This window comes from Panthera onca, chromosome B4, assembly GCF_046562875.1.
Source record: "Panthera onca isolate mPanOnc1 chromosome B4, mPanOnc1 haplotype 2, whole genome shotgun sequence".
NCBI lineage: Eukaryota > Metazoa > Chordata > Mammalia > Carnivora > Felidae > Panthera > Panthera onca.
Window position 1 is genome coordinate 62,179,978 of NC_138345.1, and position 26,739 is coordinate 62,206,716.

At 40.0% G+C, this 26,739-nt stretch overlaps 2 protein-coding genes across 4 annotated transcripts in view; both read right to left on the minus strand.

The window, feature by feature from the left end:
• Window positions 1–16,298, minus strand: part of OVCH1 (ovochymase 1) — an 81,602-nt gene extending 65,304 nt beyond the window's left edge. The window contains exons 1-8 of the mRNA XM_078449211.2: window positions 16,197–16,298; window positions 15,465–15,632; window positions 15,093–15,190; window positions 14,152–14,321; window positions 9,731–9,826; window positions 8,727–8,878; window positions 6,809–6,995; window positions 4,780–4,867 (exon numbers count right to left, since the gene is read on the minus strand). Coding sequence (XP_078305337.2) covers window positions 4,780–4,867; window positions 6,809–6,995; window positions 8,727–8,878; window positions 9,731–9,826; window positions 14,152–14,321; window positions 15,093–15,190; window positions 15,465–15,632; window positions 16,197–16,298 — 1,061 coding nt within the window. The remainder of the gene's footprint in view (window positions 1–4,779; window positions 4,868–6,808; window positions 6,996–8,726; window positions 8,879–9,730; window positions 9,827–14,151; window positions 14,322–15,092; window positions 15,191–15,464; window positions 15,633–16,196) is intronic.
• Window positions 16,299–19,427: 3,129 nt separating this feature from the next.
• TMTC1 (transmembrane O-mannosyltransferase targeting cadherins 1) overlaps window positions 19,428–26,739 on the minus strand; it is a 278,857-nt gene continuing 271,545 nt past the window's right edge. For all 3 annotated transcript variants that reach the window (XM_078449959.2, XM_078449960.2, XM_078449958.2), the window contains one exon: window positions 19,428–25,384. In XM_078449959.2, the coding sequence (XP_078306085.2) occupies window positions 25,244–25,384 (141 nt within the window). In that variant the 3' untranslated portion in view covers window positions 19,428–25,243. The remainder of the gene's footprint in view (window positions 25,385–26,739) is intronic.

Here is a 26,739-nt window from a genome sequence, read left to right on the forward strand (position 1 = left end):
AACATTAGTTAATTAACTCCATCTTCAATTAATCCTTCTACCATTCTCAAGGCTGCTTAGCATAATGGAGAAATCACTAAGATGCAGATTGATTCCGTATCGCATTACATTTCTAAAGCACATGTTTTTTCCTCCACATTGGAACATTCCAGAATCAGAAGGTTCTTACAGTATAGTCTTACAATTAATTCTTTTAGACTTAGATGGACACAGTTCTTGCAGAGAGGAATGATCTCTGGCCAGTCACCCAGGAGCACTATCAACTGCATGCTACTTACGTTATTTTCAGGTGTTTCAGACTATACGGGTGGTAGGAATTTTAGACTACATACCTGCATAAGTACTAGCTTATGATTCAAAATCTCAGAGAAGATTTTTACCCGTCTCTACACCAGTGTCAAGGTAGGGGCATGTAGCTTTCCACATGGGTGGGTGTGTGCCTGGTTTAGCCTTACACTGAACATACAGCTTTTGGTGTCCCATCTTTATTTGAAATCTCCTGATCCTGGGTATTTTTTATTTCTTTGTTGAGTACATAAAATAACAATTTTACAACCAGTTTGTTTTAGATTTGCTGAAATACAGTATCAATTCATGCTAATACTGAGTTGTAAAGTTGCTGAAAGTCTTCCCATTAATCTCTGGTTGATTCATTTTAGTCCTTACATGCTATTAAGTATCTTAACTATTTAATCTCAACTTCATCCTCTAAACTTGAAGCAGCTAAAACCTTACAATTACTAAGAAGACATCTAGTGTAAATTCATTTAACCTTCCTATAGGTAACCTGAATTTTGTTATTGTTGTTGCCTTCTCAGGAAAGTGGTTATTCTTCATTTTTTCCAAAGCTAAATCTTCTTTAACTGTTGTGTTCTCATGAAACATCCTTCATGTATTTATACATTTCTCTTGACTCATCTTACTTTCTTCTGCTCATAAGCACAGTTAAGCCTAACCCACCCACCCCACCCCAACACAACAACAACAACAAAAAACCCTGCTTCTCTTGAAACCTGTCCTACTATCCAAAAGCCACTGTCCTGTCTTCCTCTTTCCCTTCACTGTTAACTGTCGCCTCATCTGAAACAAGGGCAGCAAACCCTCACTCCCATGCCTCCTACAAGTCAAAAACCCTCATGTTAATTATAAGGCTCTCTCTCTCTCTCTTACAACCACATTTTCAACTCAATATCAAATCCTGTGGTTCTATCACTTTTCACCTCCTCTACCATTGCAAACCTGGTCCCAAGCCATCGTGCTTACTGGATTATTGATGTCAATACCAATGACACTAACAGGGCTCAGCTCTTGGTCTTTCCCTTCCAGAGTCTATATTCTTTTTTTTTTTTTTAAGTTTATTTATTTATTTAGAGACCATGCATGCACAAGCAGGGGAGAGGCAGAGAGACAGGGAGGGAATTCCAAGCAGAATCTGTAGGGCCATTGCAGAACCCAATGCAGGATTTGAACTCATGAACCATGAGATCATGCCCTGAGCTGAAATCAAGAGTTGGACGCTCAGCTGACTGAGCCATGCAGGTGCCCCTATGGTCTATTTTCAATGAAACAACCAAAGTGATCCTTTTTAAGTGTGTCACATCATGTTCCTTGTCTGCTCAAAGTCCTCCAATGACAATACATCTTGTAGGAAAATTCAAAGTCCTTCTTATGTCTTCTAAGTTTGACCACGCTAACCATGACCATTTCCACCCATCACTTAGCTCTAGTGCTTTGCTTCTACTGTTCCCCAGATATACCAAAAATTTTCCTGCCTCATATATGCCATTCCATCTGCAAAGAATGTTCCTTCCCAAGATGACCATATGATTCCCTCCCACATCTTATTTAAGTCTTTGTTCAAATATCATCCTTATAATTAGGCTTTTCCTGAGCAACTTCTCTAATATTGCACAACCATCCCACCTTCTTGCTATGGTTTTCTGCATAGCGCTTACCACCTCCTACTATTATTTATAACGTTATTTGTATTACCCCTGTTCTCCATTTTCCAACTCGTCTCCAAAGGAAGCATTTCTGTCTGTTTCATTCACTGCTTTATTTCTAGCACCTGAAACAGTGCTTGGCACATCTTAAAGCTTTGATAAAAATGTTTTGACTATTTGATGAAGGAAAGATACCAAGTCTTCAACAACCACTCAGCCAGTTATGAATATAGCTCCTGATCCTACAATTCTACTCAATTAGCTGCCATATCCAATGGCATTTTATCTCACCTCATTTTGCCTTCTGCAATATTTAACACTGATAACAACCGTTTTTGCCTTGAAAGTCTTTCCTGCAGAAATCTCTTCAATACTTCATTGTCTAAGTTGAATCACAGGTTCTCTTTGTTTGAGGGTAAATTGGCTGTCATCTGCATGTCTCTTAGCCCAATGTACAAATGCTTTCTACAACTTCACCCATAACCATCCATGCTTTTCTCAAATATCTACTTATAAAGGAAATTCATTACTTCTGAGGAAGGCCATTAGATCTCAGAACTCTTTCAAGTTAGAAACTACCTTCTATTGCAGGGTGCCTGAGTAGCTCAGTCAGTTAAGCGTCTGACTCTTGATATTGGCTCAGGCCATGATTTCGTGGTTTGTGGGATTGAGCCCCACATCATACTGCATGCTAACAGTGCAGAACCTGCTTGGGATTCTCTCTCTCCTTCTCTCTCTCTACCCCTCCCCCCCCCCAAATGAATAATATAAATTAAAAAAAAAAAAGAAACTACCTTATATTGGATTGAAATCTGCTTTCTCCTAACCTTCCAGCTCCTTATTCTCAGCTCTGCACTTCACTGGAGCAAGTCCAATTCTGCTTCTGTAGTAGATCCTCAGACAAGACAGTTCCTTCCTCCTCTCAAGTCTTCTTTGCATCAAAACCATTCCTGGTTCCTTCTACCATATCTCCCAAGATATCATTTCAAATTTCTTTCCATGTTAGCCATTGTCCTTCAGATAATTTCTAGCTTATCAATGCCTCTTTCTAAAGATTGTACCTGGAGACCCCTCCCAATGCCCCTGCCCAGGACTCTAATAAAATAGGACTCTCACTCTTATTCTAGATGCTATTTTCCTCAAAGTTTAAGCAAAAATGGCAAAGCCTTTATTGGTATTACATTACTAGGTTGACACACAGAAAGTCAACCTGAACTTTTTAAAATTTTATTTTAGAGATAGAGTGTGCATACAACCTGGGGAAAGGGGGGAGAGAGGGAGAATCATAAGCAGCCTCCATTCTCAGTACAGAGCCCAATGCAGGGCCTGGTCTCATGACCCTGGGATTATGATCTGAACTGAAATCAAGATTCAGACACTAAACCAACTGAGCCACCAGGTGCTCCTCAACTTAGACTTTTAAGACTTTTAAATATTGGCTGAAATTAAGCCACATTATTTCCTTTCTATATTTACAACAAATATCTACAGGTCATTATACATTCATTTTATAAATTATAATCTTGCCACCATTTTAGTTTCCCATTGCTTACAGCAAAAAAATCTAATCTTCTCCTCATGGAATTTAAGACACTCTATAACTAAGAGCTAACCAGCCTTTTTATCTTCATTGTCCACTGCTATACCAGTTCTTATTTATGCTAACATTACTGTCCAGCTGTCCTGTGACTCACACTGTCCAAACAACCATGATATTCTCTACCTCCCTGACATTTCTTACACATTATCCCCTCTACGTGGCATGATACGTTGAAATCTCTTAGACACTAGAGCTACAAACAACTTCATGAGCTATAAAATTATAACTATCCTTCAATGCGTAGTTTCAATACTATCCCCTTCACTAAAACATTCCTACCTCCATGTCTCCCAACCACGGTATAAACACACACATGCCTCACAAACCACTGCAATGCGAATTAGTCTTTCTATTTCCAAAATACCACCCTACGCCTGGGTAGTGTGGATTATAAAGTTTATTGGTCTTGTTTTACAGTATAGTTTTTTATCCAGCTCTTTCTTCTTACCAGATTATAAACTCACAGAACTATGATCTACCTTTGCATATCTTTTTTTTAAATTTTTTTTTAACGTTTATTTATTTTTGAGACAGAGAGAGACAGAGCATGAACAGGGGAGGGGCAGAGAGAGAGGGAGACACAGAATCTGAAACAGGCTCCAGGCTCTGAGCCGTCAGCACAGAGCCTGACGCGGGGCTCGAACTCACGGACCGTGAGATCATGACCTGAGCCGAAGTCAGATGCTTAACCGACCAAGCCACCCAGGCGCCCCTACCTTTGCATATCTTTAAATGCTCATACAATTTTTAAAATTCAGAACACTTGAGGAAGTGAAATACTTGCAAAACTTATTTCTAAAGCTTAAAGGTATCTTTAGAGGGGACAGAGTATGTAGAAAAAATTTAGACAGTGAAACATATTCATCTCCAGCTATTTCCCATCTTCTGGGAAATAAAATATCACCATTATTACAGAAATAAGTAGGAAAGGATTCATCACTAAATTCCCGTAACAATCTCACTAGCAGATGCTTTCAACATTGGATATTTGAAAATATCAATTCAGATAAGCTCCAGTCTTAATACTACTTGTGCTGATGATTTGTATTGGTGGATAGCAGGAATACCAACCAGCAAATGTTTGCTAATCAGAAAATATCAGATGAAACATATAGACTTTTATGTTAAGCAGATTAAGAAATTGAAATACTAGACAAAATTCACAAAACATAGCCCCTTAAGTGGCCTGATATTGGGGGGTGGAAACCCAAGAATCATTCTACCTTGGATACATACCAATTATGAGAACAGCTGCTTTCTTTGGAATGGAGGTAACGAATCTTCCCATTTTCTCCAAATAACACTGTTCTCTCAGATTTACAATCTTTCAAAATGTAGAAAAAAAGTTGATTATTTACTTCAGCTATGAACAGAATTTCAAGATATATGATACATAGCTTGAAGCTTTGTAATTTATATAATTTATATTTATGGGAATGCATGTTTTTAGATGCTTTGACCTAGACACTATACTTAGACTTCACTGAGATAATTTATAAATCATAATGTTCTTTTCTTTACCCAAGTTCTTCAGATTTAATATTTCTTTATCCAGCTTTTGCAAATCATGAGTCACATCGAGGTTTCAAATTTATATTATATGGCACTAATATGGCTTTCTCCCCCATCTCTCACTAGGATATCCTGGGTTATAATAAAATACCTTTGTATAAAAATACTAAAGTAAAAGTTCACAAGTTTTATATTTAAATTTTTTTATATTTAAATTTTTAATGTTTATTTTTGAGAGAGAGCGAGTGCACAAGTGGGGGAGGGGCAGGGAGAAAGGGAGACACAGAATCTGAAGCATGCTCCTGGCTTTGAGCTGTCAGCACAGAGCCTGACACAGGGCTTGAACTCATGAACCATGAGATTATGACCTGAGCCGAATTCAGGTGCTTAACTGACCGAGCTACCCAGGCGCCCCGAAAGTACACAAATTTTAGCAGTGACATGTCAAGTCTCTATCATGCACTCAGCAATTTCAAATTCCAGTGTCACATTTTAATTGTTGGAAACTAGAAGAAATAGGCAACTGTGGCATGAGAAGCTTAGATGATGTTAAGGAAGTATTATTTAAATAAATTGTCACATTGTGCTATTATTTGACTGTGGAATTAACCATTACTGGCTGATTTCATTGGCATTTTAAAATATTGTTACTGTTAACCTTTGTTCAGGGCTTATTAATCCTTTTAACCTTCTCTTTCAGGTGATGAAAACTGAATAGAATTGCTACCAGGAGAGACTCTCCCTGTGCAGTAATGTCAATGAACAGAACACTTTCACTCTGAGGTCCAAATCGGAGTGGCAAGCCTGCTCTAGTCAGAGGGAGCTCTGGTGCTCAGCTGGACCAGTTAACAGTGGTGCTTCTCGAATCATCAGCAAGGTGGCTGATCTTGGACTGCAATGAGGGAAGGCTGGAGGGAGCCCTGTGCTCTGACCCTCTGGCTCCCGGCCTTGAAATGACTTGCTTCTTGTACTGAACTGCTTGGTCCTGTAAGTTGTGTGTCCTCACTCGCTCTGTTCTGCAAAGGCTGCCCTCTTGCACAGGTGCTGTCCCTCTGCAAGGCAAACCTTGTATCCCTTGGGACTGAGCCCCTCTGCCTTGTCCTCAGTGCTCTGACAGCTCTCAGGGGCTTAGCTCACCTCATCTTTCATCACTGGGCCAACATACTCCTCTGTCTTCCCAAATAGTAGGAAAGTTCCCTGAGGACAGGCTTGGCATCTCCAGATCCACATTTGTTTTCCTAATTCTAGATTTTAGTGCTGCAAAACAAAGTAACCCTCCAAGGCCTCCCTTATTTTCCCCACTGTTGTCAAGTAAAATTAACAAAGGTGAGTGGGGAAAATGGGAGGTGAGTAATTTATTTTTAGTGCTCTAAACTAGTTTAGAGGAAAAAGGTATGTCACCTGGATAAATGAAGCAAGAATCCTTTCTCAAAGACTATTTTTTAAAAAATCTCATCATTACAAAAAAAGACCCATATCTCATGAAAATCTACATGAACATAAACTTGAAGATTCAGGCTCTGTCCAAGTTAAGTTCAAGTTAAACTGAAAGAGATCAGTTCTCATGAATTCAGAGATTTAAGTTTATATAATTGGATTAGGAATTGAAAACCAGACAAAGTCATCCTTTCTTTTACAGCTTAGTTCTGATTATATCTGCAACATATCAGAATAACTACCCTTGAAATAAGCATGATCAATTTTTGATTTAGAACAAAAGGCAGAAGGATGAATTCACAGAAATTATACCTACCTGTGAATGTGTTCTGAGTGATAAAATCCATCAACTCAAACACCTTGGAGAAAATGCCAGGTGATGCCCTTCTATGGTTATTTCTTAAAGGCCAACCTCTAGTCCAACCAGCTCCCTGGGAAGTTATCCCAGCAAGGACCCAGATTCCATTGCCTCTTCTACAAACAAATGGACTTCCAGAGTCTCCCTTTTATGGGACAGAAAAAAAATGAAACTTGAAAATATTCACGAGTTAAAAGTATTTCAGCACAGGGGCGCCTGGGTGGCTCTGTCGGTTAGGTGTCTGACTTCGGCTCAGGTCATGATCTCACAGTCCATGAGTTTGAGCCCCACATCAGGCTCTGTGCTGACAGCTCAGAGCCTTAAGCCTGTTTCAGATTCTGTGTTTCCCTGTCTCTCTGGCCCTCCCCCGTTCATGCTCTGTCTCTGTCTCAAAAATAAATTAACGTTAAAAAAAATTAAAAAAAAAAAAAAGTATTTCAGCACAACAACAAACAGCACTCATCCCAAAGAGAGAAGTAGTAGAGGCATATATACCCACTGGTTACTATCCATCAACATTTTTTTTATCCATCTTTTTGCCTCTTCATCATTAGTTTCAAGGTACAGTCTTTTTGCCCAAATGGAACCTCCTTACAATTAGTGCCTGCAATCTTGTTGAGCTAACACTTAATTTCTCTCTTGCCCCTACTTGTTTGTGAACAACCACATGCATTCTGCAACCAGTGAAAGGAGCAGGGGGAATTGACAGGTACATTCTTCCACTCTACTTTGCCATCTGGAATTGCTAGGAAAGACTGGGTCATATCCAAGCCTACAGCACCAGTGAATTGAGTCAAGTTCATGCAATGGCTGAAGGCTCTCAGAACAGAGGCCTAATTTTGTCCCAGGGTCTACATGTATAGGACTGTTGGTTCTCAGAGTAGAGGATAAAGAACGCATGATTTTAGGATCCTTTCTTTAATAATCCTTCATAATAATGTAGTGCTTTGGGAACATGGGTCAATTCTGTGCCGGACTAAACCCTCTTCAAAAGGCAGAGAATTGAGGGTTTAACTGCCCGCCCCCCAAAGGATTGCTTCTCAAGGATGCGGACAGGATAAAACACCCTTAATCTACCTGTGTCCCAATTTAGAAAGTGGGATAATTGTAAATTTCTATCTCTTCCCTTCCAAACTCTCCCTGCTCCTTGTCCTGTCACCACCTGCCCCCTTGCTCCAGAACAAAAAAGTCAAGAAATTTTCCAACAGATAATTTTAGGGAGCTTCCTACAGCAGTTTCAAGCTGCTTGCTGGGGAAGAATAAAAACTCCCAACTCCTCCAATTAAAAAAAAAAAAAAGTGGTTTTTCAAGTAAATTATCTTCTCTATCTAAAACTTAAAACTCATGTCTTTCACAAATTGGTCTCCTTTTCCTCTAACTTGTGAAGATCAGTCTTCTTTATAAGCTACTGTAGTCAGCCTTGGGAGGTCATTCACAACATGTTTTAACCAACAGTTACTATAGCTGTGCCATCTTTGGTCAAACATTGTACAAACATTGGATTCTGCACTCAACACTTAAAAAAAGTCAAAATGTTTAACAAAAAGTGGAATGAAAAATAATTCACAGATAGACCTAATCAGATAGAGCCAAAGTGCTCTTGCACCATTCCATTAGGTTGGAAATGTTGAACCCCCCTCCCCATCTTCCCTCCTTCCATCTTCCCAAAAAGAGGGGTGGGGGTAAGAATGGGCACGGAACAGGAAAGAATGCTCTCAGGCCAGGTCAAGTAAACCTTTTCAGTAGAAGCATGGTGGAAAGATGAACAAAAAAAGAATGTTGAAGCAATTATTCCCCAAAAGCAGCTCATGGAAAAAGGCAGAATCCACTATCACTTATATGATACTGAATAACTGGGCTGGCTTATGCTTTTTACCTGGCAGGCCTCCTTTTCCCCATCAGGAAAACTGGCACACATCATGGTCCTCCCCAGGAGAGGAAAATTCATACCCATCAGCACAGAATCACACGTTGTGTCGTCCATGATGGGAAGCTCCACTTCTTGTAGGACATCTGAATACTCTGATGCTGTGGAGATGGACTGACGAGTTAGTCAACAATTGTCCTCACTGAAACAAATCAGTAAGAACCCTACAAGTATAAAACTATTTCAACCATGTTTAGGGGCACCTGGGTGGCTCAGTTGGTTAAGCATCCGACTTCGGCTCAGGTCATGATCTCACAGTTTGTGAGTTCAAGCCCCGCTTCGGGCTCTGTGCTGACAGCTCAGAGCCTGGAGCCTACTTCAGATTCTGTGTCTCCCCCTCTCTCTACCCCTCCCCTGCTCACGCTCTGTGTCTGTCTCTCAATAATAAATAAATGTTAAAAAAAAACCTATTTCAACCATGTTTAATCAAAATGTGGAAGTCCTTTTGTAAGGTGTGAATTATATTCTTTCCTAAAATCAGATATGTGATAAAGGACATTTTTTTTATTAGCAGATTTTTTTTAAGGTAATATAGGCAATTGTATCTTTCCTAACCATATGCTTCAAGTTTTCCTAAGTAGAAAACTTTAGTCAATAAAGCAGTATTTGTGAAATTCTTACTTTTGAAAAATCATAATATTAAAGACAAGGAAATTTAACTATTGTGACCATTTCCTGATTATCCTTTTACTGTATTCTTCCTCATCTGTCATAGTTACTGCTGGTTTTCTTTTTCTGACACATCATAACCAAAATGGTCAGCAGAAGTTTTATGTTGAGCCTTAGATACAGACATTTTTACAGTGAAAACAACAAGAAATTCTCACTGGATTATAACTCGGGAAAAAAACAAAAACAAAATACAATGAATATATTACTCGTGGCCAATACAATTTCTGCTTCTAGTGGGCAAAGAAATCTAAAACTACTATATATTTTTTGATGCCTCTTACTCTCTGAAATCTTGCACCATCCACTGGTCATGCAAAGAAGCCCTGCTTCAAATTTATCATCTTTATGGGGAAGACAGATTGGCTGAACAGCAGTTCCTGGAAAAAGAAAATTTTAAGGTTCCTAGATAGGCAAGTGATGCTGAATATATTTAGAAAAGTAACATCCAGTTGTTTTCATGGCTTCTACACTTTCCCTCTAAATATAATATTGATATATATTTTAAGTTTTCCCCTCTCATAAAAAACTATTCCATATTTGTAGAAATTTAGAAAAATGCAGAAAAAGTAAAATAGGAAGAACATAATCCAGTGTTATACACACCACCTTGATCCTCCAAAACTAACATTTTAGGGTATACACTTGTCCTTTTTTTTTTCCTTCCAAGATTTTATTTAAATTCAAGTTAGTCTACATATAGTGTAGTATTGGTTTCAGTATAAGTCAGTGATTCATCATTTACATATAATACCCAATGTTCATCCCAGCAAGTGCCCTCCTTAATGCCTATCACCGATTTAGCCCATCCCCCCACCTACCTCCCCTCCAGCAACCCTCAGTTTGTTCTCTATCATTAAAAGTCTCCTATGGCTTGCCTTCCTTTCTGTTTTTATCTTATTTTCCCTTCCTTTCCCCTATGTTCATGTTTTGTTTCTTAAATTCCACATATAAGTGAAATCATGGTATCCGTCTTTCTCTGACTTCTTTTGCTTAGCAAAATAAACCCTAGCTCAACCCATGTCATTGCAAATGACCAAGATTTCAATCTTTTTGATGTCTGAGTGATAATATTCCATTGTATGTATATATGTGTATGTATGTATCTTTTTTTACCCATTCATCAGTTTATGGGCATTCCATAATTTGGCTATTGTTGATAGTGCTACTATAATGCTATAAATATTGGGATTTTTTTTTTTAACGTTTATTTATTTTTGAGACAGAGACAGAGCATGAACGGGGGGAGGGTCAGAGAGAGAGGGAGACACAGAATCGGAAGCAGGCTCCAGGCTCTGGGCCATCATCAGCCCAGAGCCCAACGCGGGGCTCGAACTCACGGACCGTGAGATTGTGACCCGAGCCGAAGTCGGATGCTTAACCGACTGAGCCACCCAGGCACCCCTAAACATTGGGATTTATGTACCCCTTTGAATCAGTGTTTTTGTATCTTTTGGATAAATAATGGTAGTGTAATTGTAGAGTCATAAGACAGTTCTATTTTTAACTTTTTGAGGAACATCCATACTGTTTTCCAGAATGGCTGCACCAGTTTGCATTCTCACCAACAGTGCAAGAAGGTTCTCCTTTCTCCACATTCTCATCAACGTTAGTAGTTTCCTAACTTGTTAATTGTAGCCATTCTGACAGTTGTGAGGTGGTATCTCATTGTGGCTGTGATTTTTATTTCTCTGATGAGTGATGTTGAGCATTTTTTTTCATGTGTCTGTTAGCCATTTGTAGGTCTTCTTTGGAGAAATGTCTGTTCATGTCTTCTGCCATTTCTTAACTCGATTATTTTTGGGGTGTTGAGTTTGGTAAGTTCTTTATAGATTTTAGATACTAGCCTTTTACCCAGTATGTCATTTGCAAGTATCTTCTCCATTCTGTAGGTTGCCTTTTAGTTTTGTTGATTTCCTTCACTGTGCTGAATCTTTTTATCTTAATGAAGTCCCAATGGTTCATTTTTGCTTTTGTTTCCCTTGCCGCCAGAATCTAGTAAGAAGCTCCTATGGCCAAGGTCAAAGAGGTTGCTGCCTGTGTTCCCCTCTAGGATTTTGATGGTTTCCTATTTCACCTTTAGGTCTTTCATCCATTTTGAATTTACTTTTGTGTATGGTGTAAGAAAGTGGTCCAGTTTTCCCGACAACCTTTGTTGAAGAGACTCTTTTTTCCATTGGATGTTCTTTGCTGCTTTGTCAAAGATTAATTGACCATATAGGCATGCACCAATTTCTGGGTTCTATATTCTGTTCCACTGAGGGTATACCCTTGTTTCTAAAGGATAGTTTCCCCTAATGGTAATCCAGTACTACTATGTGGCAAGCACTTTTCTAGATTCCAGTAAATTAGCAGAAAGATAAATCCTTTACATACAAGGGTGTGTGTTGGGGTAGCAGGAATGCAAATTATAAATAAAATAACTTATTTGGTTGTTAGGTAATATCACTCCAGAAAAATCAGAGTAGGGTAAAGAAGATCCAAAGTCTGGGGATTAGGGAAGATGGCATGGGAAATGTAGTTTTAAATATGATAGTCATGGCAAGTGCCTTTGAGTAGATAACATTTCTTTTAATTAGGCTTCATACCTAGCCTAGAACCCAATGCAGGGCTTGAACTCACCACCCTGGTATCAAGACCTGAGCTAAGATCAAGAGTCAGACACTTAATTTACTGAGCCACCCAGGTGCCCCTGAGCAGATGACATTTGAGTAAAGCCTTGAAACGAAGTGGTTATCTGAGCAGAAAGTATTTCAAGAAAGTAAGAAACAGAATGGAAAGTCCCTGCAGTGGGATAATGTCATATATGCTTGAGAACAGTTGGCCAGAATAGCTGGAACAGACTAAGGAAAAAAAAAAATAGTGAAAAAACAAAAAACAGGCTAGATCTAGGGCTAAGAGGACAGAGATGGCAATTGATAAAAATATTGATTTCCATCTGAGTGTAATGAAGAACCACTGAAGTGTTTTGAACAGAGTGACATAATATAACCTAGATTTTAAAAAGTATTATTCTGGTTGTTAGGTTAATAATAATTAGGCTTTCAAAAGAGAAAGCTAAAGACAATTTAAGAGACCATTAAAATTAACCCAAGCAAGAAAGGATGGTAGCCTGGAACAGGAATGTAAGAGTAGACCGGGCGAGGCAGAAGCCATGGGACTTGTGATGGATTAGGTACACAATGTGAGAGAAAGAAGAATTAAGACTGAGTGCAAAGTGTTTAGCTTAAACAACTGGAAGGGTAGAGCTGTCATTCATCAAAATCAAAGGCTATGGGTAAAGTAGATTTAGGATACAGAGGACAAGATTCTGTTTTAAACATATTAAGTTTGAGATGCCCATTAGCCATCCGGGTGGGTGACCAGTAGGCAGTTAGCTATACGACTCCTATTAATCCCAGCAGCATGTGTGATAGGTAACATTTGGGTTAGTCTTCAAGCAGACGGTGTTTACAACCTTGAACCTGGATGAGAATACTAAAGGAGGGCAGATAGAGAAGAGGTCCAGGGACTGAGCACTCCAACAGAGGTCACAAAGAGGAGGAGGTATCATCATAGAAGACTAACAAAGGGTGCAAAAAGAGGTAGGAGGAAAACCAAGGGACTCCTGGAACTCAACTGAAGAAAATGTTTCCAGGGAGAGTATGAGCCAGTCTGTCTAAACTCGTGCCAAGTAAGCTGAGGATTGAGAATTTACCTTTGAAATTTAGCAACATGGAGGCCAGTGACTGTGACAAGAGCAGATTTGGTGGCAGGTCAGGGTGAAAGTCTAACTTGGATGTCTAACAGATATCTCAGACCTAATACACACAATTAAAAGAACTGAGGAGAGGAAAACGACATACCTCTCATAAGTGGAACTTCATAGCTTTTCTATAAAGGGGAACAGGGAAAAGGGCAATAGTTTCTTTTGGTCACAGGTGATGGGAATTCCAGCATCTAACTTGAATGAGGCTTGCTTGCTCATGATTACAGATCCTTCAGGGAACCTTCCATCCAGAGCCAAGATTCAAGCATGTAAGTTTCCTGATACCCTCACTTTATGTGCCGTATCTCTCTCTTTTTTCCCCCCTGTCTTTCAAAGCATCACCTGTTGTGAAGTCAGGGGTTACATGGGAGACACAGATCAGATTCACCCATCCCCCACCTCTCCTGCCATATAGGCTTCTTGCATGACAAGTTAAAGCTCTAGGTTCTTAACGATCAATGGGATGCCTCAAGGGAAGTGGCTTATTTCAATGCCTGGCCAATTCTTCTAGATTTGTGCTCCTTCATTGTTTTGGGTCACGGATCACTTTACTTTTTTGCATTAAAAACAAAAAGATTTTAAAAATTTTTTCTAAAATGTTTAGATTACCTGTGCTCAGTGTCAGATATCTAGTCCATAACGAGGAGAGAAAGAAGTCTCTGAAAACATTTTCAAATGTCCCAAAGTCCCAGGCTGGAGCTTAGTATAAGTCTAGAATATAGCCCAGTCAACACAAAAGACTTAAAATGCAGATTAAGTTAAGCATATAGAATTTGTGTCTGGGACTTTCAATCTTTACAGTGCTTTTATATGTTATAAACAAAATTTTAAGAAGGACAAAACTTAGCTATTCTAATAGTACCAGATATACACAGAAATTAATTGTTAACTGGTACAGAATTAATAAAGCACAATTTTCTCCTACATTTTTAAAATATGCTAACTCCCCTTACTTACCAAACTTGACTTTGTGTTTTAAATACAGCAGTGCAATATCAGAGCTCATATATCCAAGTCTATTGTACTCAGGATGGATAATCATTTTTGAAACAGGAATCTTCTGTTCTTGTTTACCCTCCAGAAAGAGGTTGTGCCCCCCAGTCACAGTCAGACTCTTAATTTGCTTCCTAAAACCAAAGAAAAACGTTCCAATAAGTATAGCTGTTTCCCCCAGGAAAGACAGTCTTGTTTTCACTCACTTAAATGAAGTGATTAATGTTAACTTGAAGCATTTCTAAGTCTTCAAAGAAGATGTACCTTTATTAATGATTACTACCAACTATCATAATTGCCTATACATTATAGGGATATGTAAAGTCATGGCTTTCCATCAGAGTGTTTACATTCTGTGAACCCTTTCCCCTCTCAACAATTGTAGTTCTGCATGAAATATTTAAGGGCGGCCTCTTTTTCTTTTTTTGTACTAGTCTATATATGCTCTGTTATTTTTAACAAGATACAAAAGTTGTTCCTAGAACTGTCCTTTTCTTATTATCAGCATCTCTCTTAATCTGGCTAAGTATCGGTTCTTTTCACAGTATTGTCTTCCTCCTAATGACTGAAATTCGTATTATTAAAACGTTGGAGCCTCCATTTAACAATAAATGTCAATAATTTACTAGAACAAGTAACCATCGCCCCCACCTCACCACTAACTCCACAAATTATAGAGGACATCTAGGATCTCTGAGGTCTCTAATTAGTAGAGTAGGAGGCACAGGAAATCTTGAGACAGATAAAGGTTTCCTGGGATCAGGAAGGTCAGTGAGTGGGTGGACCAGGTGGAAAAATTCAGAAAGGGATGGGGATTGAACTTTGCAGGGTATTTAGAGCTTCAAATCTCTCAGTCCCATTGCTAGGAGCCAAGGTTTGATAAGTAATGGAAATCCACAGCTTACTCATTGAGGCCAACCAAGCAGTGTGCTGCTGTAACAACCAGATCATCTTGGATCAAGCTTCCTGCACAGAAGCGGTGCTCGCCTAATTTTAGGGAGACCTGCCGAGAAGAAAAGTATGAACACAACAAATATGCATCTCCCCGTGATGTCATCTCCTTTAGAAACACCTGAAGTCAACTCTCCTTGTATAACATTCTTAAGTTACCGATACAATTGGTTAGGAACAGATTTCCCCCGAAGTAAACTTTTTGGCAGACAGGGTTGAATGGGCTTAAGAGAAAAATCACCTGTTAACCAGAGCTGTGATATCGGAAACCAGAGGAAAACGTCAGCATTTCTTATTCAAGAGCTCAGTGCTTTGGTTATCCTGACCTGCCACGGTTGTCCACCAACTGCTGAATCCCTCCAGCGAGTACTTGCAGAGAAGAAGCCAGAATCCAAGACAGTTGTCCTACGTTCGACACCAACAGCAGGGATCCCACACTTCAGCCCTGTGTGTGAGAGAGAGCACCTGTGTGTGTGGGCACGCACCCGGAGCACCTCAGGTCAGGATTCCCTTGATCAAGACTCCACCTTCAGATTTTCCTGGCCTCACACAGATGTTCTGATATCACCGAGCAGCAGACTATCCCTCTTTTTTTTCTCAAGATATTCCCAAGACTGTCCCACAATTACCCCATGTTGACTAGAACTTGCCTCAGGACTCCCCTGCCTCTTTATAGCCTGAGCTGCCTTAGGGAGTCCCCGGGGGGTTGGCGGGGGGGGGGGGGGCAGGATGAGCTCGCTCCTTCTGGGGATCCATTTGGGGGTTACTCTGGGAGGGTGAGCATTACGTAAATTAGGTGGTCATAGAACACCATATGTTACTCAGAAAAGAGACATTTGGCTTTAAGTTACTTCTAATTGGCGATTGTTCCGTGGAGAAGGCGCCTTAGCATAAGTGCCTAAAGCCTTAAACTCCAGAATCCAAAGAATTTCCAAAAGAAAACCTGGCGCAGGGCTGTCTTTGGGAACTTCTCGGCCTGTACCGGCCCCTCACCCTTCCCTCTCCGTGGCCGAGGGAGTAACGAAGTCTCTCTCCCTCACCAGCACTCAGCCCTGGGCCGCAGCCTCGGCGCCCAGGGTCCGGGGTCCGGGCTCACCTAGGCTTTGGGGGAGGCCGACGGCGAGCAACAGCAGCAGACCCGCCCCGGCCAGCGTCCGCATGGCCCCCACGCGCCGGGACTCCGCCCCGCTTCCCCCCCCCCCCCACAGCTGCGGAAAGCGGCGACAGCAGCGAGCCCCGCGGAGCGCCCGCCGCGCTCTTCACTCCTGCGCGGGCGCCAATGAGCCGCACCTGCGGCGCCGGCCGGCTCACAGCTGTCTCGGCCCGCGCTCAACCCACGCGCGGCCGCCCCACGTTGCACAGCTACCCGCCTTCTGGCCTCGAGGTGGTCGCCGCTCACAGGTGTGCAGAGGGCCCTACCGTCAGATCCAGGTGATCTGGAATCTGATCAGTGGCCTGGAATGCTCAGCGCCAGGGAATTCTGGCCCAGACCAGGGAGTGTGGCCCAAACCCAGGGGCGAGGAAGCTCCCGACTCCTGGAAACTTACTGAGGCATTAATAGCACTGCCCCTCCTTCTAACAAGCTTGTGGAAGCCTTTGACATTCAAGAATTTCAAATAGAGTGGGTATGAAAGAGCTGGTTTTACTCTGTCACCCCTTTTCCGGATGGTTGTGTCATTAGCTTCAGTGGAATGGGCCAAAGCTGTAGGATCCATCATTTAACATCATTAAAATGAATTCATCGGTAATACTATCATGTCAGCATTATTTCCCATAAATATTACTTTGTAATACGTTAGCTTCAGGTTGACAGAGGAACAAAGCCAGAATTTGTAATGTATGTATGTTTCATCAAAAAAATTAGAGCAAAGCTCGTGGACATTCTATATATAACTAACACCAATCTCCTAGGCCCAGTTGTCTTCTGTGAAAAATAGAAATAAAAGCTCCTTAAGGTAGGAGGTATACAGATTAGGGAGATAGGCAGTAGACAGATGGACAGGAAAACAGAAGATAGTCAAGGTGGAGGGAATGCAGGTACAGGCAGGTGACAATCAGCTGGGGCAATGGCCCCTGTAACTGTAGAAGGTAGCAGAAGATGAATGGGCACCTTTTGGTGAAAAGCTAAAGGAATGTAATTGGCCCTGAAACTTGAAAGTCTCCTTCTTATCTCATGAACCTAAAAGGGGTTTCTCGGATTTCTGTGTCCCATCTTACAACATTAAGAAGCATTGTCCGATTAGAGGCACACGTGGTTAAATTAGTAGAAACTAAAGTAAAAACATTAGTTCCTCAGTCACACTAGGTATATTTCAAGGGCTGTGGCTAGCGCCCACCATATTGGAGAGCAGATACAGGATACTGCCATCATCACAGATAGCTCTATTGGACTGCACTGCTCTTGAGAATAAATAGCAAGGACCATTTTGTTTATTTATTTTAAATAAAGACGCCTTGGATAACAGTTTTAGTAGATGACTCCTGTGTTTGGGGCTTGGGTGTCCAGGGGACAGTTGGGAGGGAGCTTGGTAAGGTAAGCAGCCTTTCTGTGAAAACAAAGCCCTGCACCACCAGGGCTCCAGGCTTGAGGACTGCAAAGGAAATCCGCAGGTTTGGTGGCTGTCTGACCAATGCCCCTCACCACCTCACCTTTAAAGTTTACTTTCACTGTAGTGATCTCACAAGGATTATCAGAGCCATCCCTTGCCCCAGGGGCAAACTACTCTCCAATAAAAGCTCAGACCCTCCGGATGGACCCAAATACCTCTTTCTTCTTAGCAAGGAGTCAGATTAAAACCATTACAAAGCTGTTACCAAACAAAATGGGAGAGGGAAAGAAAAATGCTCATGTGATGTGCAAGTATAGTTGGACCCACAGTGTTCAAGTTCATGGCTAACCTTTACATGGGGCCTGCAGACTCCGTCAGTTTGCACTCTTCTGCACATGATGCACACACAGCTTTGCAGGATATTTAGTGATTTCTTTCATACCCAGAAGTCTCCTTGGGGTTGGGCATGGTCTCATTTCCTGTAACAGAATAGCTCTCTTTGTTTCCAGAGTTCAACACTCACAGCCTGAAGTGAGACCTTGTCCTTTTATGAGGATTGGTCCCTTATAGGCCTACCAAAAGAATGCCTTCCCATTAAATAGGAAAAGAGCTATTCAATATGCATTGTACACCTATTTGATAGGTTGTTCGTTTTAAATTTGCTAGTAAGATGATGGTTTAAGTATAAGTTGAGTTTGTGGTGATGTCACAGCATCTAAATGGAAATATTCATACATACACGTAAGGGAAGGATGTCAAGAAGGGACAGAGTGGGCTGAACTATCCCAGATTGGATTTGTGATGTATGAGAAATCTGCCTTTAATGTGAACATATCTTCATCATGGCAGGATACTCTCCTATTGGAGGCCTTCCAAGACCCTTAATGAAGCCCCACCTCTAAGGATTGTTGTACAATTAGGAGTGTTAGTGACTAACCTATGAGCAATGAGCAAATCATGGGCAGATAATGTTTTGTGTACAAAATTTTTTCCATCCAGACTAAACCACTGATGTAAACTCTAGAACCCTCTCCCATGTCCCACAAGGGATTTTGCACTAAGATTCAGCACTAAGGGGATTATTGGTGACCTCAGAAACAGCAATTACTTGCATGTTTGTTGCAGGGACAGATCACTATGAAGCAGAGAGAATGTGAAGGATGGAGGTAGAAAAAACAGGTGAAGACAATTCACTCAAACAGTTTGGCTGAGAAGGAAGAAAGACATGGTAGCAGCTAGAGATGAAAAGAAATACATGAAGGACTTCATTTTTATTTCCAAATGGTTTTGATGGTGGTTATCGGTATATGTGTTTTAAAATAGAAGAGAATTCACAAGAGCCAGTAGAAGGAAGAAGTTGAAGATGAAAACGAGAGGTTAAGGGATGGAATGAGTCTTCACAAGAGGCAAAATCCAGAGCGGGAAGAATTGAGTACAGGTGAGTTTGTAGAATGAGTATAGGATACTGAGAGAATATCTGTTTTCTACTTTCGTTTATTCTGTGAAGGGGTGAAGACATCTACTCAGCAAGATGATAGGAAGAGATCAGAACTGCATAAGGACTGAAATCGTCATTGTGAGGTGTGCAAAAGAGCAGACATGAAGCACACAGAACAATGCAGTGAATGAATGAATGAATCAGGGAAGGAAGGAAGTTTTTTTTCTTTTAAAGCAAACCCATCTAGTGACATGGATTTCAATGGGTACTAATCACAGAGCACTTGAGAGACTGAAAGAGACATAATTATTTTCATTATATTTTATATAAAATAAACATTTACATAAATTTTATTTTGGAAAGACCTAAGCAAAGTGTACATAATTGGACTTAAATGGGAGAAATACTTTATGGGAAGTAGATTTCTAACTGGCACATCAAAAGTAACAAAAATGTACATTTATATACAACTGATCAAAGTAGGAAACAAAAACATGAACAAAGAACAGGCTGCAAGTCATTTTCTCCCTGATAAAAGGAGGGATCTGCAAGGCAAATAATTTCCACATTAGAAAAGCAAGCCATGGCTTCTACAGATATTTTAATTCCTTAGGAGGAAATTTTTAAAAATACTTTTTCCCCAGAAACATAACAAAATCACTTCATTTTCATGTGTACAGACTACAAAATAAGAGTAACTGTCTCTGCCATGTTAAAGCACTTGGGCAGTGCAGTCCCTTTTATGGTTGTTTGTGTATGTGTTTTGATGCGGTGATTATCTTAAGAATTTCTAAAATGAAGGGCAACACTAATCAGTTATCTGTTCGATGTAAAGGGCTTTCAATCTGGATTCAGGAGACACTTAGAGCTTGATAGTTTCACAGAACGAACTAGTCTCTCACTGGGTGATAAACATGACTGAAACACCAGGTAGCCTGCCCAGGGTGAGGCAGTTCCTCCGGGGCAGTACAGGTCTACCACCCAGATTTCCAGATTCTTGGACTGGTGCACCCCTCTTTGGGTTAGCAAGGCAACCCCAAAGGCATGTTATACACACTGGAAACTTCCCAATGTGACATAAATACACTCCACTTGCACCGCTTGAGAATGGGAAGAAACTCCAGGATTTCTGGACATAGACATGTCTTTCCATTTTGGGGTAAATGATGATCTACACTTACAAACTAATCGTAACCATATATTGTGATGGATACTGATTTTACAAGCTACATGCTCTAAAAGATTTTAACTGAAAGGATCTTTGGTGATAAAAAGAACACATTTTTATATGAGCCATTTGACTGACATGAATATCATCAATTCTGTTGCAGCATTTTATTTTGCTGATATTAAACCACTCCTTTGATTATAGTTATTTTATTTCTTCCCTTTAAGTTAATGGCTCCTAAAAACAAAAATAATGGAGGAGGTGCTATTTTTTGAAGAACTGTTCAACATATTTTTTTACATCAAAACTTCAAGAATAATTATAAAAGTTATAATGTTTCCTTGTATGTGTGTGTGTGTGTGTGTGTGTGTGTGTGTGTATTTGGCATTGTAAACTTTTATCTTAATTGCAGCCTAAATGCAAGATTTGATAGGTCTTTACTCTTTTAAAATGCCAAAAGATGTCAGATAATTACATTTTGTCATCATTGGGATACGAACATGCCATTTAATCAAAGTAAATGTGATCTGGAAACTAGGTGAAAAATTAAAAACAAACAAACCGCCTACAACTACATTTGCCTTGATTGTTGTTACTAATATCCTATAGGTTGATTAACGTAAGAGGCAAATCCTTAACACATCAGAGCAAAAGTTTTTTCGTTTTCCCCTCAAAAACTGATTCTAATGAGTACAATTAAGAAATAATTAACCAAAGTTTACATGTGTATAACCAAGAGAGACATAGGTTTAGGAATATACTCTATGCCATGAACACCTTCTGAGTTTTACATACTGGGTGACTTGTCTGGTGTATACAAATGGCAATTCCTCTCCATCTGAGGACCAAGAATTCTAAAAATGTAAGGTCAAATTATAGTCCAACTGCCACAAGTGCAAACTACCCTACCCAACCGACCTGTCTGTCAATCTTGAAACAATAGTCTCAACCAATCAACTGTGCCATCAATTATTCTTTAGAATTCTTTGGCTCATTGTAGCCTAGATTTAAAAGCACAACTTGAGAAGGGTTATAAAAGTCCATTAAAGTTGTTAGCCCACAGTGGTTCCGCAGCCTAGCTGCATATTAGCATCTTAACCTGGGCAGCCAGCATCTCAGAGATTTCCAAAGGTCCCCAGGTGATCCTACAGCCCAGCCAGGCTTGAGAGCCGGTATGTGTGAGGGATTAGTTCTCAACTATCAGCTGAATGCGGCTCGTCAACCTGAGGGGCCTGGAATGTTTAATAGAGACAGTAAGAAACCACACATTTGTTTTTATTCCCCCTCCAATTATAGCTTTTGTAGGTGGGTTTGTATAGAACAGTTTGGATTTTCTCATTTAGTCCCATTGAAGAGCAGTTGCCCAGAAGCATCGTGCAACCACTATAAACCCCTGCATCAGATGAGGTATGACCTGTGACAAATGTCAGAGTCTCATGCTAGGGGCTGTGAAGTATTATAGGAAGTTGTAATTAAAGTGCCAACAATCCTCTTTGTTTTATGATAGACCTCAAAACAAATAAGCCCAAAAGAATATATCTCAGGATTCCCTAAAATAAAATTTCCTTTCCTCCAAGGCATTTGAATCTTTGGTTTAGTTTACCTATGTTACATCACGGGACCATGTTTTATGAATACAGACTGAAAACATCTGGATCATTTAAAAAATTCTGAATAATTCTTAGGGTTGAAATAAACTGGTAAAGCCATTGTCATGGCTCCTGTGTCAAGGGACTGTCATTTCCTGGGAATTTTAAAGACAAGGAGAACTGGTTCTAGGTAGGACAGAAGGACAGGTTAGATAGACTGGCAGTAAGAGGGAACAGACATACACAAGGAACTTGAAATGTAGCTGAGAAAAAAAAGCAAATGCTGCCCAGAGTAACACAGTCACAAATAAAACTGATCACCAGATCAAGTGTTCACCCAGACTAAAGCAACTCCTGTCTTGTCCTCAGTCAACTTCCCTCCCGCTGAGGATACCCTACATATTTAAGGGTCCAGCGCAAAATGGAATTGCAGGATTCGTCGTTCAAAATTATTAAGAATTTCAAGCAGAGCCTTTGACCAAGCATGGGTGCCTGAGTGCAGGACCCTGAGGGGCCACATGAAGTGCATGCTCATGAAGCTGGCTCTGAGACTCCATCTCAGAAAGGGCTATCAACTCTCATGCCAAGCATGCTTTTATTAAGGGCAATCTAGATAGATCTCCATGACTAGCCTGCTTTTATTGATAAGAATGAATATTATTTTCATGTTACAAGAACCAAATAAAAATAGTTATAAAATACACTTAATATCTTTGAAAAATAACATGTGATTTATTTTCTTATAGGCACTATTTAACTATGAAAACTATTTCATTGGCTACATCTCAGTGACATTATTAAATCAGGATAAAAATATCTGACCCAACAAACAGTGCTTACTTTTAATGTTCAAAGAGTTGCCAGTGTGTGCACACAGAATGAGGCAGAGTGATAGTGAGAAGGGGGGGGGGAGGAGGGACAGAATGAAAGGAGAGATTGAGGGGAGGGGGAGAGACAGAGAGAGACAGAAAGACATGGGGAGAGAGAAAAGCACCCAAAAGAAGATAGAAGAAGTCTCCTGAAGGTCATGTGACCCCTTCCCTTAGAAACTTTTACACTGTGACTGCCATTTCAATTATTCCCACTAATGGACCCTCATACCTTTAGCAGCCCTTCAAGTAAGGCTGAGAAAAAAAAGCTTTTCAAAACTTGGGGCTTAGTCTTTTCCATTAATTTCCTAAGTGTGAGTTTTGGTTACAGGTTATTTTAAAAAGTTGTGATTAAAGTCTTAGATACTGTTTTTAGCTAGGCTTATGCTTTTCAATTTGGGAGTGGGCTGATCATTTAAAATAAACTCTAGTACATTTCTTGGCCTTAGGACTACACAAGTATAATTTTGAAGGCAAGAAAAATATTTTAAATAAAATTTTGGAAAAGGTTATGATATATAAGGCTAAAAGGACTATTAGAAACAGAAGATCATAGTGGTAATACATATATTATTGGATTATTGATGCATACAAATACATGTATGCCAATTCAAATTCTGTAATCCTTTGCATTTAAAGTATTCCTTCCATCATCCCTTTCCAAAGAAGTTTTTTTTAAACTAGACTTACCTTGACAAAAAGATAACAACATAGAGGGGCAGTGTTTCCTGATACTGTGCTGAGAAGAAACAGACTTTTTACCCTGCCCTGGTCTGAGCATGTGAAATCTGAGTGCCTTCAGGGTACTACATGTTTAGGCCACCTGGCCCAGAGCTGTGAACAGCACTTGGTGGTTGTTCTTCCTCCTCCTTCTCCTCTTCTTCTTCTTCTTCTTCTTCTTCTTCTTCTTCTTCTTCTTCTCCTTTTTTTTAAAGGTTATGATGACGGCCAAATTAGAATCAGGTGTTCCAATTTCTTCACTTCCAAAATATATTACCACCCAAACACTGATGTCTGATTCTTAATTTCTTTAGCTTCAGCAAGTGAATAATCAATACAAAATTTTTGAGGGGCTGTTAAAACTTAACTACTTTGTAATTCAGATTTGTAATTTTTGTATGATCAGTTCTGAAAGCTACTATTAAAACCAGTATGTACAGGAAAAAATGTGTGTACACATATATATTAAATATTTTATAAGTTATGAAATAAATAACACTAAAAAACAAAGGTCAAATTGTAAATTCAACTTTGCTACCTCTATCTTTTAAATATAAATATATATTTTTTAAATTACAAATTGAGATTTTTTTCCCCTAGATTTTTTCAGCATTCTCCATGAAATCTCCAAAATTATAAATACAGAACCAAGAACTCCAAGTTTCCATCACTCATGTTCTAAGCGCAGAATTCTCATCGAGACCCAGTAGACAAATCAATAGAGCTCCCTTTCCATCTGTTTATAGTCTGTGAAGATTTCTGTGATATACTGTAAAGATTTGTCAATGGTTAAATATAGTTTTCAAAAAAATAATAAATCTCTGGATGACTGAACGTTAAGATAACAAAGTAGAACATTTCTCTTAGTTAATATCTTTAATATTTCTCATGTAGAATATACTATTTTTTCTCCACCAAAATAACAATATACGTGGAGGCAGAAACATTTATGATTCTAAAAGCACTTCTGAAATCTTAGAGCAGAACCACTACTCTAGTAGTACTTGTAATAAAATTAAAATAATCTTAAACATTTCCATAAAGAATTAGGGGTACCAAGATCCTTGATTTTCCCCTAGGGATAAGAATACACATACACAATTCCAGAAGCTTCCTTTTTTTGATATATTAGGCAACAGGAAAAGATTGCATCAGAGTGGAATTTAATTTACTCTTCAATTGGGCTCTAGGGGGATTATCCCCAGGGGAATATAGGCAGAGCTCACTTAACAAGAGCCCTTTCCCCCATATATTCCAGAAGATTCTACACAAACTATTACTCATCTCCAGTTCTGGAGAATTCAATGAGCTACCTCTTGGTGGAATTTCCCAAATGGTTATCCCAGAGATTTTATTCTCTTTGAAAAAACTCATTAAGAAGAGCTGCTCTCCCTTCATAGCATTTCAAGCCCATGTATTTCTGGGACATAAAAGTCTACACTAAGAGATGGAATTAGCTTCTCAAGCTGGGAAAGCAGAGAAATAGATGAAGGGAAATCTGGAATTAAAGCCAACAAAAATCTGCAAAACGTGTAGTAGTTGTTTTCCTTCCTCTCAGGCCTAGCTCTTGCTTGCTCTTTCTGTCTTCTTCCATGGAAATGCAAGTCCCTCAGCACAGAGGTGCCAGCGGTGTCCCTAAATGTGCCCCCCTGAACGCAGAGAGACAGGAAAGCTTCTTTGTTGCCCCCCTGCTGCTGTGAAAGCGAGCCTGCATCACTTTTTCCTCTTCCAGAGGCACCAGCACTGTCCCTCGAGACTGGTTCCAGTGCTGCTTATGTTTGATCCTTTTCTCGAACTTCTTGTAATCGTTTTTCTAGGCGATCCAGTTTGGCGAGATTTTCCTGCAGCAGTTTGCTGTCTGGAACCAGCTGTAAGGCTCTCTCATAATAAGCTCTTGCGGACACATAGTTTCCCTGTGGGGAAAAGAAAGGGAACAATGATCTATTCTGACCCATTGGAACTCTCTTGGAGAACAGGGAGACTAGGAAACAGACCTTCTGGCCCACTTGAATACATATGTCCTCAGAAGGAACCCCTGACTGCATGGGCAAAATTTTATCCTTATCTGTTGGTGCTTTTGGAGAATCCATTTGTTTTAAGTACCAGGCCAGCTGGAGAATGTGAGGGATGAGAGTTATAGTGTAAGGTGAAATGGCAAAAAACCAGATTTTCAATTCTACTAATGTAGGGCATGAGGCTGTCATTTCATAATGGAACTATTCCTTAGTAATCACATGGAGCCATGGCTAGACATTCAGAGAGAGAAAGAGGAGAGAAAGACGGAATGGAGGGAGATCTGTGGGAAATGTTTTTGAAACTGCACAAGTTGTGATGATTAAATAGAAATCCACTGTAACTCTTTAGTGGTAGAAGTTATTTGCATCTCCAGCTTAAGACATAAAAGCAACTTTTGCCTAATACAGGCTGTAATGGAAATGTAAGTTTTTATGTAATGAAAAGAACTTATAGGAATATGGGGTTAAATTTACCCAAGGCGTGTGACAATACGTACCTGCTGGATCCTCTTAAAGCGGGAAGGAAGGCACGTCACCCTGGACCTGCTAAAGACACCTATCACCACCCTCTGTTGACCCCTATCTGCTTTGTTCAATGGCTTTCTAACTGGAAACCATGTATGCCCCGTCCCAGATGGTTCTGAGCAAATTAGTCACAATTCTTGTTTTCCAGGCCCATTTCTGCAACTAAATTTTACCTTCCTTATTTGGTCCACCCTCTTTCAGATCCGTGTCCTGCCATGTCTCCTAACTATGACTGTGAGTGTTCTCTCCATTCCCCCAAATTTCAGTTTGCTCTATTTTAGGCTCAATTGCAGCTCCATGTGGAAGAAAACCGGTTACGCTCTGAATTCCCATCACAATTTAAAACAGCATTTCTAAGTGAAAGTACTAGGTCGCGACTAGCAACTAATATTCACTGAATGCTTAACTATCTTCCAGCTGAGTGAATACATGTTAAGAGCTTGGACACTGCCTGACGCACAGTGAACACTCAATCTGATGCTACCATTGTTGTCATTATTAAAAGACCATCCAGGTTTATGCAGACACTGTCCACTTAGAGCACTCGCTCGCCATAGTGGTGAAAAGGAGGGTGGAAATGGCAGAAAAGGAAAACGTTTCTGATTATTAACCTTGATTCTCCCAAGAGGCTAAACAGAATTCTGAACAAGTGAGAACCTGGGTTTGCTACATTCAATTATTATTTTTTTCAACTCCAGCATTTAACTTCCAAGTGTCTTGTGATGTGT